The 14,985-nt window shown below is 44.0% G+C and overlaps 1 protein-coding gene across 1 annotated transcript in view; it reads left to right on the top strand.

Moving 5' to 3' along the window:
• Positions 1 to 14,985, top strand: part of LIMD1 (LIM domain containing 1) — a 33,568-nt gene that overhangs the window by 12,698 nt on the left and 5,885 nt on the right. The window contains exons 3-7 of the mRNA XM_048299516.1: positions 9,854 to 9,921; positions 11,230 to 11,292; positions 12,615 to 12,745; positions 13,863 to 13,914; positions 14,611 to 14,679. Of these exons, the coding sequence (XP_048155473.1) occupies positions 9,854 to 9,921; positions 11,230 to 11,292; positions 12,615 to 12,745; positions 13,863 to 13,914; positions 14,611 to 14,679 (383 nt within the window). The remainder of the gene's footprint in view (positions 1 to 9,853; positions 9,922 to 11,229; positions 11,293 to 12,614; positions 12,746 to 13,862; positions 13,915 to 14,610; positions 14,680 to 14,985) is intronic.

Raw genomic sequence — 14,985 nt, 5'->3', positions numbered from 1 at the left:
TCCTTTTAAAATGAATTTTACAGTCTTTATTTGGAGACCAGCACTAGAACGGTACTTGTGGTTGCAGAGGTATCTGTGGTTATGTGTTTGTTTGTCTGTGTTTGGTTAAAAATTAGTTTAATTCCATTTCTAATGAGGTGGGTTGGTGAGGGTTGAAAGAATAGCTATTTGCTGCTTATTCTAAAAGTCAACCCTTTCCAAACGTTTCCAGTGCAGGATGAAAAGGTGCGGATGTCAGGTGAGCCTTAGGTGGAAAGAAGCCAAGTTTAGCAAAGTGAAGCCCATTTTCTCTCTTACCCAGGCTGCAACTGAGAAATGTGCTGAGTAGATGTGCTGGGGCAAAGGGTTTCAAACTGAAAGTAAAATTAAAAAACAAGGCTAGTGAAAATGATGGGGGAGGGGGGAAAGCAAGGGGTGTGGGAGCAGTAAGGATATTTCACTCAGTAGAAAATACTGTATTTCAAAACAACATAAAAAAGGGGAACGCAAGTCATGGGCATATAAGTGAGAACATAAATCAGCTTGTTACATTTGGAAGAGTAATCATGAAAGCTCAAGTCCTTCCCATTGTGGCAGTGGCTGCACTAAAATGGAAACTGGAGGCAGTGGAAACTGGCAATATGGCATGGATGGATGGAGGGGAAGGAGTGTGGTGGCATGGGATTCCCAGCACTCCAAAAAGAGTGGTGCCAGAGGGAGGCCCCCACAGTAGTGGTGTTTTTCCTCATGTGCACAGACTTGTATGAGCAGCAAGGTTTGCAAGAAACCCTTCAGTGCAGGGGGTGGTTTCCTGCACTGCCCCTGTGGTCTGCAGCGCCTTCATGCACCAGTCACTTGCTCCGGGGCTTTGCGGCCCGGCCTGTGCTGGGCTGACTTTCTGAGTTATCAAACCCCTGCACTGTGGCTGCCTGCCTGATGCTGCCTGGGGAGGTACATACCCTCCTGCCCTGCACTCAGGAAGGAAACCTCCTCGAGGGGAATCCTCCCTTTCGCAGCCCAAAGTAATTTCCCGGCCCCACAGACCATCAGCTGCTATGGGGATAAAGGGCACGCACTCTGTCATTCAGCCAGAGAGGACACATGCCCCTCTGCAGCCTTTCTGTCACCTGTGTCACTGCAGTAAATGTGATGAGACCGTTTTATCTGCCAGAAAAATAAATATTTATTTGGATGGTGTTGTCTGTCTAGCTGCAAAGCACATCTTGAGCAGCCTATGTGGAAACTCTGGTTTCTAGTTGAAAAGTAAGTAGTGCTTTTAAGGTCAAGTGGAGTTCATCTTGGACACCATCCAGTACAAACTTGACTTTGGAAAAGTCAAGGTTGCTCATGATTTCAATACTAAAATTTCTGCTCTGGTGGAACACTGAATATCCCCCACTCCAATAAATAAAATATGCAAAATTACCTATTAAGGTAAAGCATATTGTCCTCTAGATATTTATAACCACTGTCCTGCTGTTTTCATTTTAGCAAGGATTTCTAATTTTGCTCCTAGCTGGATTTGTGTCCAAACGTGCACTGGTTTCCCCGACAGAGAAAATCAAGAGGGCCTAAGAAGCAAGGGGTTATGTAGGGGATGATACCTCATAGTGCCAAATTTCCTTTGCCCTCTGCTTCCCAATACACTTATGTTCAGAGATAAATGATAGACCAATTTGTTGAACAGGGTTGTGCATATGCTACAGGGTTCAGTTGGCAGGAAAAAAATGTACTGTCTTATCTGAGCCAATGGCATGTAATGCAGAAAATTTGGCTTAGAGGTCAAACCAACAGATTTAGAATTATTACTTTGGCATAAATGTCTCATTTATCTTCTTGTTTGTTACAGGGCAGAGGCACAAACAAGGCAGCCTTTTTCAGAGAGGGAGAGGAAAAAAACTTCAGGCTCTTTCTGCAGGATTAATAATAAATGATATTTGCTTTACAGGAGGGCCATGAAAGTAGGTTACAAAAAAAAAAGGCCTCCAAACGCCTTGAGCTATTTCCTGCATGCTCAAGGTGTTAGTTTCCGCCTTGGGGTTTGGGGGAGGTTTTGCAGCTTGTTGGACGAACAGTTGTAGCTATCAAACAGTTTGTTACACATTAACCATTTAAATTAAATTACTACTTTATACCTCCTCAGAATACAAAAGATACATGTGTCTCCAGATGTTGATATTTGCTATTTAGATAGTAAGGAGACCTTATAAATTATATACATTTAACTAGACAGTATCACTCTAACCTGCTGTTTTAGTTTTAGTGTTTCAGTGTTTTCTTCAGGATTCAGCCCAGCTTATATCCAAATGCCACAGGTTGCCTGGAAAACAGACCTTTTTAGCTCTGCTAGCAGTGTAATTTATAGCAGAAGGGTCTTGCACTTGAGCCACTTGGTCCTCAGAGGAAATCTGAAAGCTAAAAAAGTGCAAGGGAAGCGTTAGAGATGGCTGTGAAGGAAATCAGTAGGCGAGGAAGGAAGTCAGAAAGAAAGAACTGATTGCAAGGTGATTTGAAGGAGGGTTTGATGTTGAACTACAACACGAGGGCCAAAATAAGGACCAGATTTTGGCTCCTTACTGCAAAGAGTTGGAAACCTTGCATGCTTTGCTAGATTACAGAATTCAATCTTTGACATGTCGACATCACTGCATTATCTTATTTTTCTTCTCTGTTTTTGCAAAGTCAGATTAATATTGATCTCAGTGTAGGGGTTAACATGCTGCTGTTCCAGTGTCTTTGAAATCACACGAGCTGGCTGCTTCTTGCCACCTTCTGTGTATATATGTTTTTTTATTTAATATTTCAAAATACAGTTGTGTTTAGAGGTATCAAGGGTCATTTACTGAGCTAGGTAGCTAAGATACCAAAGCAGTATTTTCCACAAGCATAGCTCTCTGCTTGGGCTAATTAGTCTTGCTGCAGTGATTATAAAGCATGGCTACTTAGAGCAATGCAACTCTTGGTGTCTTTGGGCTAATTATGTTGAATAAACAAGTCCTGTATTAGTATGTAACTCCTAGAACAAGAATGCCATGGTTTTTATTGGCACCATTAAATAATTTTACAAGCAGAAAGTCACCTTTTTCTGCACATGTGACTTAATCCCAGACAGCAGGATAGCCAGCCTTGCCAAGTGAATTTCCCCACAGCCACATGGATGTGTATGGTTATCTTCAGATGCAGAAACTGCCATCTCTTCTAGTGGAGACAGGACTTACTGCCTATAATTGGATAAAAACCACCCCACCAATCAACTCTCTCGAGAAATGTGCAGATCTTCAGAGTAGAGAGTGCAAAGCATTGCCAGTAATACATCCTCAGGATCCCTTCAATAAATTATCATGCCAGAGTCTGCATAGTAAACAATATAATTTTTTAGCAAAAGTAGTGTCAAAAAATATTCAGGTTGTCTGGATGTGCAGTTTAGGGGACAGGCAATTCATCAGCACATTTTTCTGCTTCAGTCTAATTTGCTGTTATGTTCTTACTGACTTTTTTATGTTTTTATGGGTTTTTTGTTATGTTTTGCTGTCTTCAGTCTCAGCTCACTGGTGAAAAATCCTGTTGTTTGTCAGAAGAAGTGCTTGCTATAGCTGAGAAAAGCCAGGGCAGGTTTTACAGTAAGGTGACAGTACTTGTTCCTCTCCTGGCCAGATTTCAGGGCAGCAGTGATATGGGACCTGACCTGAAGGGGCTTTGGCATGGATTAGGTGTCCTCAGTAGATATCCTTGATGGAAAGATACAGGTGTTCAGCTCACACAAGGGAATGCAGTCAGGGATTTATCAATGTAATAGTGGTTTCAGTCAATTGCATGTGTTTTAGTGCTGGCTGAAAGTCTGAAATTATTAGGACAACGTGAGGAGAAAAGAAAGGTTGAAATCTTTAGTGGAATAAACTTCCAGTCTTTCTGGTCTTTTTGTTTTATAGTGTCATCTTCAAAGTACTGTTTTCAATTAAGAACAGGCATAGGATTAATTTGTGCTGTAAAGATTTTAGTGGGTTTCTTGCAATGTTTTAATGATACCTGTGAGTAATTTTCTGAGTAGTGTCTCAGTAAGCACTGAGGCCCCTTTCATAACCAGAGAAATTTAAAAATTACTCTCTCATGTCTTTTCAATGACAGTTATATTCACTGAGGTCACAGAGTTTGCCTCCCCCTCCTTCCTCCTCTGAGGCTCTGTGTGTTTCGATGAGTCACTGGGTGACAGGGTGGGAGGCCAGCTCTTGACAGCCACCTTGTTTTGGTGCATTTTGGGGAACAGGGCAGCAGTCTCTAGAGTGATGCAGAGTGGCGGAGCACTGGGATGGAAACCAGTTACTGAGCAGGGACCATCTGGATCAAAAGCACTGCTTCGTCCCAGGATGACTGTATTTTACCTCTGAATTTTGATGCTTCTCCGGGTTTTCCCTAAAAAGAAGAACTCTTGAATATCTTCTTGCACTGGTATGCCATCAGCAAAGGAGAGGTGTTGCTCATTTGTGTGGTGTGCTGCGGTTTTGCAGTGTTTTCCTCTGGGGATCCATTTCTGCCCGCACCTGTGGTGCCCTTAGAGGCAGCTTATCTTTCTTGCTTATCTTTCTTCCATGTGCCAGAGCATGTTTTTGGCTTTCAGGCAGCAGATCATTTTCTCAGAGTTTTGAGGGTTTTTTGCTTGGGTTTGTTTGGTTTTTTTCCTACTGCCTCAGGTATGGTGAGAGCACATGCAATGTTAACATACCGCTGGTGGAGTTGAGAGAAACTGAACAACTTACATGGTAATGGAGTTACTGTGTCCTAGCAGTTTCTTCTCAGAGATATCCTATCCTCCTGCCCATGGTTTCAGCAAGATTTTGGTCTGCCCTGGAATGTGTGCCATTTACCTGATTTGGAGGATGTACAGGCATTGAAGTGACCCTTTCATGCAGGCCCAATTCTAGAGCAGATTGGAAATATTGACGCTTCTGTGTCAGCCTCAGTGCTGCACCCATCTTTAACGGTGGCCAACATAAATGGGACAGATGGCAGAAATTAAGCAGAACTCTCTGATGCCTGACCTAGTCTGCTGCACAGGGTAGGGCACCATACTGCCTGTCAGCAGTGTCCACAGAGGGCTCCCAAAACACACATGCTGCCTGGGGACGGGGGGGCTCCTGTGCTGTGGGCAGCAGGGACTTTTGAGTGGTTGGGAGGAGCCAAGGTCCTTGGGCTCTGCCTGTACCCAATTTACTGCCTGAAGGGTGTGCATGGATCAGAGTAGGTTCTTTAATCCAAATCTCCTTGCAGATTTCCATGGGGAGAATGGAAACTGGGGGAAGGACTGCAGCTTGAGCCGGAGCCACCCAGGACTGAGTAGAGCTTCCTTTGATCCTTAGCAGCCAGGCTGATGGTGTTTCCAACCTGCTGTCCTGCTTGTCAGAAGGTTACATCCAATGAACCCAGAAAATAAAATCCTTTTGAATTTAACCTGCCATCAGTAATCACATATCCAAATTTGTTTTACAGCTGTGGTACTCTAAAAAGCACTGATCTTTGTAATGGCAGAGGCCCAGGGCTGTCAGCGTGGAAGGGACCCAGGAGTAGCTGCCAGTCAGCAGTGATTTTTGCCCATTTGCTGTGCAGATACCACAGGGAGTTCCATGGTGCTTAGATAAGTGACAAGTGAAGTCCACACATTGCCTTTCCAGCAATGCAGCAATCCTGGTCATGCATCCCCATAGAGCCCTGGGATCCAGACATGGCCCTTTTCCATTGTATGTATCACGAGCTATCTCTTGTCTTTTAATGGGGGTTTGTGACCGCCATTGTCCTTTTCATAAATAATGGAAAAGCAACTTCAAAAGAGAAAGTCGAGTCCAGCTCCCCAGCAAACAAATGATGCATCTCCCAGGATCCTCCTTGCCAGGGGCATTGCAAGTCCCTCATAAAACTCTCTCTGCATGAACTTCAAAAGGAGAGAGCCATCATTTGAGAAAACGGTGGACAAAAGCACTGGCATCCTGGGAGTGCAGCCTGATGGTATGCCTATTATCAGCTGCTAAGCAAAGTGTGTTTATTTTAGCACAAAGGCACTAGTGACTAAGCTTGAAATATTTTGAAATTGGTGCTGAAATGACCTCGAGGTCATCCTGAAGGTCCCACAGCTAAACAGATTAGACAGACGTGTGAGGGATGAGCAGCACATAAAAGCTCAGGGCTCAAACTTCCTGTCAGAGAAATGAACAAGATACCTTGTAACAAGTGAAGACAGTAAGGTTGAAATGCCAAAGAATTTTAATTGTCTGAATCTTTTCAGGTGTGAGATTAGCTAAATTTAGGGTGAAGTGAAAGTGAAATACAGTCAGGAGCCAGCAGCATAAGACTAGTAGCACAATTGATCCTGAAAGCAGCAAGCCATGCATTAAAAATTCCTGGGTTTATCAAAGGATATTTCTTCATGATGCATATTGAAAATAGGCAGTTATCAACAAGTGATTCCTTATATGCCATTTAACTTCTCAGTCCTTCCTTTTGGTGAAAATAAAACAGCATCTTCATGCTCCAGTGACACCTGTGCCAGCCTCTGCGGGCCCAGTCAGAAATATCGCTTTTGAGAGGGACTAGTTTAGTTTAAGGCACTACCCCATGTCAGGGAGCTCAGTGCAGGGACAGAAGGCCCTGCTGCCCTGCTCTGCGCTGTGGGGCAGTCCCAGTGCTGTTGCTTTTACTGGTGTGGCTGCAGCAAGAACATCCCAGCTCCACCGGGACAGTCCCCAGTGCAGCCTGGGGAAGCGAGCTTTTCCTGCATCTTCCCTTCCCAATTGTACGATGAGAAAGTGCTTCCTCATCTCGAAGAGGTACTGGGAGAAGTCCATCCCAGAAGTGGGCAGGGAGAAGCTGAGAGCAGCAGAGGAAGAAATGGGCTGTGTTTGCATGAACCACTCCCACGGTGGCTGCAGGAGCACCTGGTACTTGTGGGTTTTGCTAATTTCCTTTTACGTTTCTGCCAGGAGCTTAAAGAGAGTAATAGAGAGCTAAAAATAGTTAATATGCTCACCTCTTCCCTAAAAAACATAATTAAATCATCCCTGTCCTGCCTCAAAGTACTCTTGGTGTCAGCAGCTCTTCTTCAGGGACTCATAAAATGCCCATGGCCAGATTATGAATCCTTTATAAAGGGGTTTATCCCTCTGCTGAATGAGCTTGCAGCAGAAGCCCAGACATAGCACACTGGCTGTGGCACCTTCACTGAAGGTCTGTTGCCATCAATCTTAACCTGCTAATGTCACCGTGTTAAAAATACACTGGATGCAGAATGGCTGGTAAATGCTTTTTTTGTCACCATGGAAGAATGACGTCGTGGCAGCAATCCAGACCTCATCCCTTCTGTTGGAATGGCTGCTGTTCATGCACCAGGCGAGGGCCTTCATCCAAAGAAGCATTTCCTCGTTGCATGGCCCCATGTGTATGTTTTTCCTCACCACTGTCAGCTTGTCTTTAAGGAGACACATTGCACGCGAGTGGGAAAGTCACTTGGGCACCTGCCCGTTGCACTGAACTGGAGCCCTCACTACCATGTAATATAAAACCAAAGTTAAATATTTTTTGTTTGTTTTTCATTTTTAGGAGTGCTAAATCCCAGTGTCGTATTTCAATCAGTGGGAGATTTTCAAGAGTACTTCTTGCTGCATTAGGCTTGTTTTTAACTTGCTTAGGACCACCCTTTGACAAAGGTGCTGCAAATGTCAGGTATTCCCATGCCTCTCCTGTCCCTCCTCAGACATTGTGACTGTAGAGCTGCTGGTGAGCATGCCAGGCTTACCTGTGGACAGGCAGGCACACAGGTGGGGTTATCATACAAGTACACACCCTGGGTTATGAGCCACAAAGATTACATGTGGTGGAGTTTTCATGCAAATACACACCCTGGGTTATGAGCCACAAAGATTACATGTCCCAGATTAGATACTTTCTGTTTTGAACTCTGGGTCCTGTTTCGGTTTCAGCAAAATCAGAAAAACCAGAGTGGGATGCTTTCGGATTTGTCCGGTTTTCTTCCATGTCTGCATTGGTGCAAGGATGGGCTGCTGCCCTGGGTTATATCTGACCTCCAGGTTGCATAGTTGTCCCTAGCAGGGATTAGAAGAGATTGGGGGACAGTGAATATGATGGGGCCATGTGCTTTAGGCTCCTGCACTGGTCCAGTAAACACAGAGCTGAGCAATGCCCACAGTTTAACCATTAAGCTCCTGCACACGCAAACCGGGGCTCATTCCTTGAGAAAGCACAGTGCCCTGTCCTCCACCTGCCTTGCTGCCTGAGACCTTGGCAGGGCACTGCTGATGAAATGCTGGTCTGCCTCAATTCACTGGCAAAACTTTGGAGCTTCCCTGGAGCATCTCCATTTCTCAAGGTGTTCCACTGGGACAGTTCCCAGTGCAGCCTGGGGAAGTGAGCTTTTCCTGTATGTTGCCTTCCTAATTGTATGATAAGAAAGTGCTTCCTCACCTCGAAGAGACACTGGGAGAAGTCCATCCCAGAAGTGGGCAGGGAGAAGCAGAGAGCAGCAGAGGAAGAAATGGGCAGCGGGAGTTGTTTCCCAGCCTGAGGGTGCCCTCTGGTGTATGCAGGAGACTGTAAAGATTGTAGTTTCTTCAAGTGAGTTTACTTGGCCTCCTGCTTTTCCTAAAGCCTTGCAGCCAGCACGGTTCTTCGCTGAAGTCTGCTGGGTAGGTGCATACCATAAAGTGATGCCCAGACCAGTCCCGTGTGTTGTTTACATTTATACACCCAGCAGCTGACAATCACTTTTTTAATGATACTGGCCACATTCAGCACGTCAAGCAGGAGGCTTCTGGGTCCCAGAGTCTCAGACCCAATTTCCTTCCAGCAGTGCCTGGTAGGTGTCCAAAACCAGCCTGCAGCAGGTCCTGCTCCAGCTGTGCCCAGGCAGGGCTGCTCCCCCTGCCCTGGGCACTGTCTCCTGGCACGGGCTTGGGGCTCCAGTGCAGAACCATTCCAGTGCCAGGCTTGTATTTCAAACCCTGGGCTCAATAAGGAAACCAGGCTGCAAAGAGGTGGGAGCAGCTTTTTATAAACAAACAAAACCTAGCCATTTTTTCTTGGGGGAATGCAGGGCCTTTAGGAGTGCTGGCAGCCTGAGCAAACATTGCCATGATTACATGGAACTGAAAACAGACGGTGAATGAGAGGCATAAACACAAAAGCTGCAGTAAATACAAATCTTCTCCATATGTAGAGTCCTTTCTTGGAAAAACGTTGTCATCTTGTCTCGATTATGACATTCGGATTTTCTAAAAAAATTTTTTTTAATAGTTTCGAAGCTTTTTGTTGGCAGCTGTAGTAACAAATGTGCTGGTAGGTAGCAGAGAAGCCTGTTGAGTGCTCTGGTGGGGCAGAGTGGGTGCTCGGGTATTGCAGTGCCTTGTCTGGCAGCTGCTGCTCATAGCAAAACAGCAAGGTTGTGACATTTTGAGGAATTAAGTCAAGTGTGGGTTACTCTCTGTATGCCCTTTCTTCTTTCCTTCTTGCTCCTTTCCTGGGGTGTTTTCCAGCATGAGTCAGTGTATCCTCACTCACTCTTCCCAGAGTTACAACACGCACAGTAATCTGCCAGGATGTGGTCCAGGCTTGCAAAGCTACCACCTCCTGCCCAGAGGTGGGACTTTTGTCCAGATCCACCAACTGGCATTCACCAGCAACCACCAGTGGAAGAAGGTTTGGTGGGCTGGAGTCTGGGAAGACATGTGCTGGAGTTGGGTGCTCTTTTCCAGCTGTGTGACAGCTGTCCTTGGATGTCTTCATTGTTGTTTGCTTCTCAGCAGTCAGGTTTTGCTCACATTTTCTCCCTGCTCTCTGCTGACCTTTTTGTTATCTTCGTTTTGTTTTCCCTTAGGTCGAAAGCTGAGAGGAAAAGCCTTTTATTTTGTCAATGGAAAGGTGTTCTGTGAAGAAGACTTCCTGGTAAGCACCCAGTTGACTCTTGTAATGAGACATCTCAGGGTTGCCAGCAGACACACAGCCTTTCTGCCTGTCAGCTTTGCCTGCGTTTCACATGCTTCTGGTCCAGCATCCTGCCTGCCCCTTCTGCTCCAACATTTACCTAGGGCCAGCCCCAGCCACAGTGGCTGCCCACGTGTGGTGCTGGAAGTAGTTGAGTGAGAGGGCATGGTTTTGTGGCACAGAGCCTCTAGCTGAAGCCATAATCTGTTGTGATGTCTCCTTCAAAGCATTGTCTCCGTGGCCATACTGTGGAGGCAGGAGTGAGATGAATAGCTACAGAAGAATGAATGGGTGAATTTCCCTTTTCACCTAATGGATATCTTAATGGATATCTTTCTGTTGTCCTCAATGGATTTTGTATGAGGGTACCTAAGCATGAAGCAACCCCACAGCCCTCTCCTTGGCTGGTGCAGATAAAAAGCCACACACCCTTCTTCCCCTGAGTCCTGGTAGATTAAGCCTTCCTTGAGACTTGACAAAGCCATTTTTGCCTACTTATTGGTGAAGCCTAGTGATTTCTGTCAGAGAGAGGTAAGTTCATCTTCTTTGTTCTCATCAGTATGTTCTACATAGGCTGAAAATAAAAAGATTGATTAAATGCACCTAAAATATTTTATTTTCCAAGTTTGCATTTCCATCATTCAGACAGATGATGTGCTGTGCCCAAGGTGCATGTTGTGGACACGACAGACAGTTCCTTACCAATAGATCTCAGCAAAAACAGCAAAAACGTTGCCCTGGGCCAGACTTGATTGCTATCCTAACAAGGAGCTGGGACAATACCACTGACCTCAGAGAAGCTTCAACAGAATTATAATCATGTAACCAAAGAAAAATTTGGCTTTCCAGGCCTATATATACAGATATTGTGGCATGAATATGTGATAAACACAAGTAGGTTCCTGCCTTGTAGATTCATGTGGTCAAATAAGCATGTAATAAGTCTTATTAGTAACTGCCTTATTTGCATGTGTATTTATGGTATTTATTTTTGTACTTTAAATTAAAGTTAAATTTTGGACTTGGAAGTTACAGGAATTTGTACTCTTTCTGAAACTGGGCAGTCTGGTGTCTTTATTTATATCCTCTGGAAACCCATCCAAACCTTTATATAATGAAAAAAGCATTGGAAAGTTTAGCTTTTCTGTGTAAGGAGCACAGAAAAAGGACCTATGCAAACAAATATGCAAATAACACTCCACAGTACACTGTTGTTTGTGCTTGAGTGGCCTTGTGAAATTTTAAGTGAATTCTTTTTTGTCCTTGCAGTATTCCGGTTTCCAGCAGTCAGCTGACAGGTGTTTCATTTGTGGTCATTTGATAATGGACATGGTAAGTGACAGTTGCTTAAGGAGAAAAAACTCCCACAGCTTTTTAGAAGAATGCATCAAAAGAAAAATATATTCATACCCAATACTGTCTGTTGTCATGTGGTAGTTTGCCTAGTGTGAGACTGGTATCAGAAGGACAATCCTCTGAGCCTTTTGTTGAGTTTTTTCAAGTGAAGCTGGCATGCTACTGTACGTGGTGCAGAGACACAGCTCTGCCTGTTTTCAGTGGGTGTTGAAAAGCAGAGCCTCCAGCTCTTTCATCCCTTTTTGGGCTTCCCTGGACAGTGTATTTGTAATCCTGTTGATGCTTCCTGCTCAGCAGTGTCGTGGCTCTGCAGTGCTCCCTTGCTGTGAGGCATCAGTGCAGCTCTCTCAGCCTCTCTTTCCTGCATTCAAGCTGTGGCTTCCCATGTGTCTTCTGGATGAAGTCACTTCCTTGTCATTTTCTGTGGGTACTGATACTCTGGGGAGCAGGTTTGACCTACAGTGTGTGATCCAGACCTCAGAGTTCAGATCTGTGAAGCAGGATTAGCCTACAGCAGGTACCATCCATTCCAGATGTGCATGGGGTGGGGGACGCTTGGGGGGTCAGCATTCAGTTGTAGGACATTCAGAGGGAGACCAGTATAGCTGGTGGTGTAAGACTACAGCTGAGGCAAATAAATTAGGAATTTCTAGTTCACAGCATACCTCCCAGCATTTTCTAATGCTTATCATTAATTGTCTTTGTTTGCCTGCTTACACTGGGAAGCATTACAATTGGAAAGGCTGTTTCGTACTCAGAAGTCTGATCCTTCTACTGACCATGGTATTCCAGATAGTGAATTGCAGCTGTTGAGTTCAACACAGTTTCCATAGTCTGTGCTAATTAGAAAGCCAGTACAAAGCGAGTACAAAGCCCTTCAATATCTAAGGAATTACGAAAACCTAGCAATAATATTACTTCCAACTTCTCATGGAGAATATAAAAGTGTATTTCCTTTGTTCGGCTGGTACATCTTGCCTTGTGATCTTGATAAGTATTCTCTGCCTGTTGACTTCAGAAATTATTTTCTCTCCTTTGTCATGCTAAATACCTTGACTGAGTCTCTAAATTGTTTTCTTACCCACGCTAATAATCAATATTTCTGGAACCAGGTGCTATATATTGATTCCAGCTGCCCTTTCCATCCTTGTTAACTGATTTTTCAGATGAGATGGGGGAAAAAAGACACAGCCCTGCTGATGAATATGCAGCATTATCTGGTGTAAAGCTGTGTGTTTACTATTTTCATCTTTATTGGCTCTTCATGTGCATTTTTCCTCTCTCCTGCTCTGTTGCAGATCCTGCAGGCTCTAGGGAAATCATATCATCCGGGCTGCTTCCGATGCGTCATCTGCAACGAGTGTCTGGATGGTGTGCCATTCACTGTAGACTCTGAAAACAAAATCTACTGTGTCAGAGATTACCACAAGTAAGGGCAAAATAAACAGCAGAGATGTTCCAAGCAACAAGCCTCTAATTTAGCTTTTCAGCAAGTTAGGAGTGCAGATTAGTAAAATAGCAACAGGGTTAGAATTTTGAGGATGGGGCTAGACCCTAGAAATTCCTCCCCTCTCTTCTTATCCAGCTGTTGACTCCTGTGTAACTCTGATGAAGTCAAATAACCTCTGGGCTTCAGATGCCCCTTCTGCAAAGCAGAGACAGTGAGAAATAGTGCTCCTGAAGTGTTCAGTGATGTGCAAAATTAGTCTGCTTTAAGGCAAGCCTGTGAATGCCTGTGGAAATCAATGTGATTTACTTTTTGAGTAGTTGAAGGGCTGAATTTGACTTTTAAAGAATCACCACTGAACCTGCAAAGCAAAACTTTTACCCAGTTCTAAATTAAACAACTGATAAATCCACTTTCAAAATCACTTCTTATTTAGACAGTAAAATAAAATGGCTGTGCTCTTGGCTGGTAGTTATGATATTAGAGCTGCACACACTTTGTATGTCCTTCTGGCTTGCTTTGGTCCTTGCTCCATTTTCTGAGAAGGGAGAGTATTAAGTGTTACTCAGGCAGCCCTTGGAGCTCTTCAGTGTTGTGCCAGAATTAGAGTTGTTACAATCAAGATTAGTGCCCTTGTATGCCATCGTTATTCTGAAATTATGCATCTTTTCCTGCAATTTAATTTAAGTAATTATTCTGTTATAAGGCCTTAAGAAGCTGTACAGTCATGTGGTGTTTTCTCAGAAGTTTCCTGCCCTGAGGCTGCCACTTCTTTCAATGTATTTTTCTGGGGACAGTCCTCCTCAGTTCCTCCTCATTTTCTTTTCCAAATCTCTCAGTAGCAGCCAAGAATTTTATAGGAAATTTTGTATTTTTTCTGGCACTAAATGTAAAGTATACTCTTTTTGCCTGATCGAGCAACATGTGCCAAGCATTACTTAAAATCAATGCTAAAATGAATTTATGATCTTGGGAAACAAAGTTTTCCTGTGGGTAAGTTATTTACAGCTGAAGCTTTTCATGTTATCACTGAGAACATACAGTCCTCTCTGTTTGTGTTGATCCATAACTTGCCTTCAATTCCTTGTTGTTCTTCCAGAGTTTTAGCTCCAAAGTGTGCAGCATGTGGACTTCCCATTCTGCCCTCTGAGGTGAGAGCCTTTTATTCCATATCCCCTCAGGGGAGGAGTGTCAGGCCTTGCTCTCTTTCACACTTGACCCTGTGTCAAGACGAATGTGCTTGTGGATGGGGAGAGATGGTTGCTTCCTCTGGAGTGCAACCCTTTGATCTAAGTTCATGCACTGTTCTTGAAATGTGACCCTTCTTTTGTTCAGTAATGAAGCTTCTTCTTCCTTGGTCAGGCTGCTTTTTTCATCTCCTGCAGGATTATGCTGCTGCTAGTTTTATGTTCAGGAGAATTTTCCTTTATGTCAATAGATGCTGGTGGTACTCCTAAATGTAACTCATTTTAATACTTGGAGGAGATGAATCTTGGGCAAAACTAATTTAAAATGCTGAAAAATGTGTTCTATTGAAATTACCTAGTGATTAATATGTGATTTCTGATAGATGTTACTGTTAAACAGGGACCATTTTTACATTTCCGGTGTCACATTTTAGAGGATATCTGCAGTCAGTCGATACTGACTGCAGATATCCTCTGTAAAAATATTTATTATTAACTGTAAAAATAACTGCAAGTGGCAGGATTTATCTGTGGTCTCCAACCAGCTGCCCAAATGCATTTCCTCAACATTCATTCTGTTGCAGGAAGCAATCTACAAAGTGCATGTGTCTGATCCTGCTGTAATCCTTTGTAATTTCTGTTTTGCTCAAATGTGCACAGGGGTCTGATGAGACCATTCGGGTTGTGTCCATGGACAAGGATTACCACGTGGAATGTTACCACTGCGAGGTAGGTCAGCAGCTTTCTCGGGGAGCGGGCACTTCATAGTCATAACTGCTATTCTTTTTAAGATGGAAATAAATCTTAACTGCTGCCTTCCAGCAGCAGTAGATGAGCAGTGCAAACCTTGCAGTGTGAGACCCTTTCTGTCAGTGACTGAGAAATTTCCAGATTGAGGATGAAAGCTTTTGCAGCAACGTGTTTCAGCTGTAATTTCATTTGCTATCCATAAAGTTGCGGGCAACAAGTTAATTATTGCTTTTCAAATTTGGCAATTTATTCATTAATGAAGGAAGCATGGTGACTTAGTAAGGT

The sequence above is a fragment of the Corvus hawaiiensis genome, chromosome 1 (genome assembly GCF_020740725.1).
Source record: "Corvus hawaiiensis isolate bCorHaw1 chromosome 1, bCorHaw1.pri.cur, whole genome shotgun sequence".
Classification (NCBI taxonomy): Eukaryota; Metazoa; Chordata; class Aves; order Passeriformes; family Corvidae; genus Corvus; species Corvus hawaiiensis.
The sequence above is the reverse complement of the archived record's forward strand: the minus strand, read 5'-3'. Positions and strand labels throughout refer to the sequence as shown.